A 5850-nucleotide genomic window follows, 5' to 3' on the forward strand; every position below is an offset into this window, starting at 1 on the left:
CTGCTACTACCCATCCTTCTCTTCAAAATCTGATCTTTTCATCCCATACCCACCAAATTTCTCAGCTCTCTGTATACTTTCCTGGAGTTGAATATATATATATATATATATATATATATTAAAAAAAAGACGAAATCTTAGCGGCCTGTCCTCTTTTTGTGGGTCGGATCTTGTACTTGTAGAACTGTCACATCTGAACACTAAGGTGATTCTCTTCTTCCCGATGATCAGTGGTTCAAAAGCAAGAAACTTCGTGATCTGTCTCTTATGAGCTCGATCTGGATTCTGAGTTTTGTCCATTGCTTCGTACAGCAACCATTTGATTTTTGTCCCCAGTGAGAAATATGGTTATAAAATATGTTGTCCTCGCTGTTTTGAGATGGGTAATACTGCAATAGTTTTCTGATCTTGTTATTTCTTGTTTTCTGGGTGTGTGTGCATATATATATATATATATTCTGAATTAGATTCTTCAAGTCAATCAATCAATGGAGGAGACGAGGAAGTTCGTGTGCAAGTTCTGCAACAAGAGATTCCCCAGTGGGAAGTCTCTGGGTGGTCACATTAGAACCCATATGAATCAACATTCAAGCAATAAGGCCATTGCTGATTCTAGAAAGCTCGAAAGCAATGATGTTGATGATGCTGAGAGAAAGAAGAGGAGGAAGAGAGATTTAAGCTCATCAGATTATGGCCTCAGAGAGAATCCCAGAAAAACGAAGAGGTTTGTTCATAATCATCCCTTCTTCACTTTACATCATAAGGAGAAGTTCTGCAGAGAATGTGGGAAAGGATTTTCTTCTTTGAAAGCTCTATGTGGTCACATGGCGTGTCACACTGAAAAAGTAGAGAAGCAGAAATTTGCAACGATGGATGAAGCTCAATCTGATGCTGAAACTTCTGATCCAGATGATTTGAAGAGAACAAGGTTCATGACCCTTAACAATAATAACCCAACTTCTTCTGCGTCGGGGGTTGAACAAGAAGAAGAAGGAGTAGAAGAGGTGGCTACTTGCTTGATATTGTTGTCCAAGGGTTTTTATAGCCACAAAGGTCGTTTTGATTTGGACAAAGAGTCTAATTCTGATAACTATTCTGCAATTTTAGCGGGCAAAGCCAAATCACACTCTGTTGATGCCAGAATTGGTGTAGATGATGCTCAGAATAAGGTTAAGAACTCTGTTTATAATGCTTCTGAGATTGTGAAGGTGGGAAAGGACAAGATGAAGCTGAAGTTTTCAGATTCTGGGTATTCCAGATATGGTTCAAAAAAGGAAGATTCAAATGTTTCGATTCATGGGGTTTTCAGGAATGATGTTTTTAATCGACCAAAAGTGGAAGATGGGTATGGATTTAAGGATTATGATGATGTCTTTGATGAACCGAGGAAGATGATGATCAACAACAGATGCTACAGGAGCAGAAACGATGAGTCCAAAAAACTAGTGTTGGGAAATTCAGACAAATTCGATTATTCATTTAACAGTGCCAAACAAGAGTATCCTGGTAACAATTTGGATGATCAAGTTTCCTACAAGAAGAAGAAGAAAACTAGTTTTCCTAATCATGAAGTCTACAACAAAGACTCATATGACTCAGAATCATCATATGCTAGTGCTGAGAAAAGCACAGACAGTACTGATTCTGATTCTTTTCCTTGTTCTTATCAGAAGCCTAAGAGCAGTAACAAGGCCAAGAAGAAAGTGATGAAGAAGTCAAAGAAAACAAAGGAGCATGAGTGCCCAATCTGCAACAGAACTTTTAGGTCAGGCCAGGCCTTGGGAGGTCACAAAAGGTCCCATTTCGTAGGTGGATTTGAAGAAAACAACAACAGTGGATTAATAGTCCGACAAGAATCTTTGTCTCCTTCTGGTTCTCCTTCTCCTTCTCCTGCTCCTGCTGTTGTTCCTTGCCTGATTGATCTTAATCTACCTGCTCCTCCTGACGAATAGGGTAATTTTTCATCATTTTCGAGTACCTAATAGTGTCTGGACTGAATTCTGAGAATCTTTTGTCATTGTCCAATGATGAAAGTAATTGGAAATGTTCAGAAAGATTAATGGGTAAATCTTTTTCACCTTTCGGTATCTGCTGGTTTTGTTTTTCATTTCCTTTTGCTGCAAATGTTGAGTTTAACATTCACTGAATCTATGATCTATCTCCATAAAGAATTTTTGTCTCTTCATTTTTCCTTTCTACTTGTGGATGCATGCTTTTTTTCTTTTTCTTTCCCAAAAGTGCTTAAATAATACTCTATGTATGTTGGATCAAAGGTTTCAGATCTCACTGGTGGGGAACTTTCTGAGAGGCATAACTATAGAAACAACTATTCTCTTTTGCTCAGTTTTTGCTTCCATTATTTTTAACTTGTATATTTCCCATAAAGCCTTCCCCTTTAAACCCCACTCAAACTTGATGCCTACTTGTCCTTAATTCTCAAAAGAAAAAGGGAACCCCACATGCTTTTATAAGGCACTTCATTGGTTGAAGTAAATCTTAATATGTTTTGAGGATGAGCCAACATTCTATCTTGATAAAACCCAGTGAAGAGTCCAGAGTCGAATAAATCGATAAGATTAAATAGAAAAGAGTGTTACTTTTAAAGTACTTCAGGAAACAATAGAATACTCTAGAGAATGGCCAATTGATAAAATCCCAGTTGGAAAAAGATTGAAGCAGCTAATTGATATCCCTTTTCAAGGCGGCACTCAAATCAAAATGGACGAGTATCTTATTAAACAAATTCTTCTTATATGAGACAATATCAATAGTTGAAATATGTAGAAAAAGTTAAAACAATTTGAGTAACCCAATGTCAACTTCAATATCATCCACGAGATGCAAAAAAAAATAAAAATAAAAAAAATCAAGAATCAGAGTATTACGGTTTGATAAGCATGCATTTGACCTTCTAAACCCTTTTCCAAACACACTCTCAATTACTTGTGACTTACATCCAACTTGAGAATAGAGGTTGAACATAGTGGTTAAACAGATGTTGTTTGGTCCAATTTAGGAACAGTAAGAGAATGCCACTTTATTTCCAACATTAGATTCCAGATTGAGGTCAATCTATATTGTATCCGTGACATGTGCACAGCCTAGGAAGCCTCAAAAGTCTGCGATGAGAAAAGAGGAGGCTGCTGATATTGGTTTGGTTCAGAGACTTATATAGTAAGGAATTTTTTCAGTGCTCTTTGGTAATTGCTGATGTGAGTCATTGGGATTGAAAAGCTGCTGGGAAAGTAAGTGGTTGCGCTAATATTCTTGATGTTGAAGATTTGATCTTTTGGGATAATTAATGGTAACAAACTTTATTTATAACACAGATCAGAATGTTGAATATTGAGGTGGATGAAACTTGTAAGGTTGCCTAACACTTGAGGTAGCAATGTAGTACTAATAATTCTGCTAAGAAAACACTAATCTGCATCAATCATCATAGCCCTTTTTACTTTAACTTAACAGCACCTTTGTAGAATATAACTGTACTTAGTTGTCCAAGTTCTAATAATTTTCCTTCTATTCTGTAACTTACAAATTATCTTGTTCATACTTCATAACCAAATATTTCATTTTAAGAAAATCCGTCTTTTTATTTTTTATTTTTTTAAAAAATCATTTCTCCCCTTTCCTCGGCTAACCCTTTGCTTCTTCCATAACAATATTATTTTAATATTATAAGGGACTGTTAAATTATATGATATTACTTCTGTTTTTTATCGACAAACTACCCTCTTTTCTTCTGTTTTTTATTTGTGTTTCTTCTCCACTGGTACTATTGTTAATGACCAGTGAATAATTTCAATTTAGGAGGTGTTTCGCTATTGCCAAAAGGATTTTCTAAAAGCATTTTTTCACAAATTGAGATAAACTCCTTTATATATTTACTTCGTATATCATAAAATCATTTTTAAAGTCATAGTTTGGTTTCTATCCAAACACTTTCTTAGTATCTTTAGCACTGACGTTTAAATTTTGAGGACGACCAATTTCATATAAATTTGTATATTTTATAATAATATTAAATGGATGGTCTTAAATTAAACTGCATAATTAATTTAAATTTATATAAATCAGATCAAATTAAAATCTGAAAATAAGAAAATAAAATATATGAAAACAATAATTGTCATCAACTCGAGGAGACTGTTAATGTAGAGGCTACAAATAAACTAAATTAGATATTTGTAATTCAACACTTTTTATTAGACATGTTAAAAATAGTCAAAGCTATTTTTTATATAAAGATTTGTACGGGTATATTGCTACTTTGAATCAGCAAGTTAGTTATCTTAGCCAATTAATAGAAATGATATCTTTGTAAATTTGTGTTAAAATCTTGTTGAGAGGATTGCGGTTGGCTAAGTACTTTAAGTTGGATTAAAACTTAAAAAAATATTTTTAATATTAGAGGCTCAATATCAATCACTTAATTCATTCCAAGTTTGCTGGTCAAATATGGGTTGAAGAGAGAAAAGTGGCTAAAATTAAGGTAATTGATTGAAGAGTAAACTGTTTAATTTGTTTGCAATAATTAGAATTATCTCATGAAAGCAGTAGTAATTGTCAAAGTTATGCTCTAAAATTTCTGAGAGTATGTCATCTCGTGTTCACATAAGTTGGACAAGTTACTTGTTTCTATTTGACCAATAAATAAATATTTTTAAAACTTCTCAAATTAAGAAATGGGGGAAAATATTTTTGAAGGAAATATTATTCTTCTTCCGAAATCATATTCCTTAGACTTTCGTATGCAATAATAGATGAACCGATCATTTTTAATGGAACCAATCACGGGTATGTTTGGATTGTGGGCGTGAAAAGTGACTTTTATTTTATGTGATTTTTGTAAATATAAGTTAAGATAAAATTCAGTTAATGTAATATGATTTATATTTGGATTGATTTTTATAAAAAAAATTATTTTGACATATTGAAACTTGTTTGGATGATTAATGAAAAAGCAAGTTTAGATATAAAATAACTGAAAATGATATAAATTTTGTTATAATGGCATAATTTTGGGAGAAATATTAAAATAAAAATTATGAAAAAATAGAAATTTAAGTTATAATGAAATTTTTTTTGAAAACTCAAATTTAGATATAAAGTGACAGGAAATGACATTAATTTTATTAAGTACCTATATTCATATATAAATATATATATATTATATTTGACGAATATATGAGAAATTAAAAGTATAAAAATAAAGAGTTAATTATTTATTATTAGAAAATTATAAACACTAAAAAATTAGATATATTTAATGTGGTTTTTATATACATGACTATTGAATATGTTTTATTGTTCTTTGGAAATTTTTAAAAATTAATTGAAAATTAACTATAGTTATCGATTGGGTTTGTAGTCGACTCTCATCATTAAATTTCATTAGTTATTTTTTCCTTCTTAAAGTACTGTTGTAAATATCAAGTTATTGGAGTATTTTCAAAGAAATTTATCTTTTCTTTTTTTATAGAGCAAGATGGATCTCATTTTTTCTTTGTATCTCTTGTGGATTATTTTCTCGTAGGAATGAGCTTTTTTCTCTAAAGGCGTGTTTGAGATTACGTTTGAACCCTCAAACATGCATCCCAACCGGAGAAGCAAGAGACAGATTCAAAAATGATGTTTGGGCCCATGTTGAGATGTATTTGACTTCTGCCTTTGAATGAACTTATGCAATAAGCTCAATTAATGCTATTTTTTTTCGGTGGAAGGAGTGTTAGAGGAATACCGTTACATATATACACATACATTTGTATGATTTCTAATTTATATATATTTAATTAAAATATTTTAGTATTTTTTTTAATTTTCTTCTAATAATAAATTAAAAAATTT

General features: G+C 32.0%; 1 protein-coding gene across 1 annotated transcript; it reads left to right on the forward strand.

Annotated features, from left to right (window-relative positions):
* The first annotated feature begins 488 nt into the window (after positions 1-488).
* On the forward strand, positions 489-1952 carry LOC114758704 (uncharacterized). Its single transcript, XM_028947782.1, has one exon. It carries the CDS (start codon positions 489-491, stop codon positions 1950-1952), a length of 1464 nt encoding a protein of 487 aa, XP_028803615.1.
* Positions 1953-5850: the final 3898 nt, after the last annotated feature.

This window comes from Neltuma alba, unplaced genomic scaffold, assembly GCF_004799145.2.
Source record: "Neltuma alba isolate B1F8T4 unplaced genomic scaffold, ASM479914v2 tig00010743_pilon, whole genome shotgun sequence".
Lineage (NCBI taxonomy): Eukaryota > Viridiplantae > Streptophyta > Magnoliopsida > Fabales > Fabaceae > Neltuma > Neltuma alba.

Bases quoted from the DNA above. Each gene is read 5' to 3' on its own strand.
- LOC114758704 (XM_028947782.1), top strand. From the start codon at position 489: ATGGAGGAGACGAGGAAGTTCGTGTGCAAGTTCTGCAACAAGAGATTC.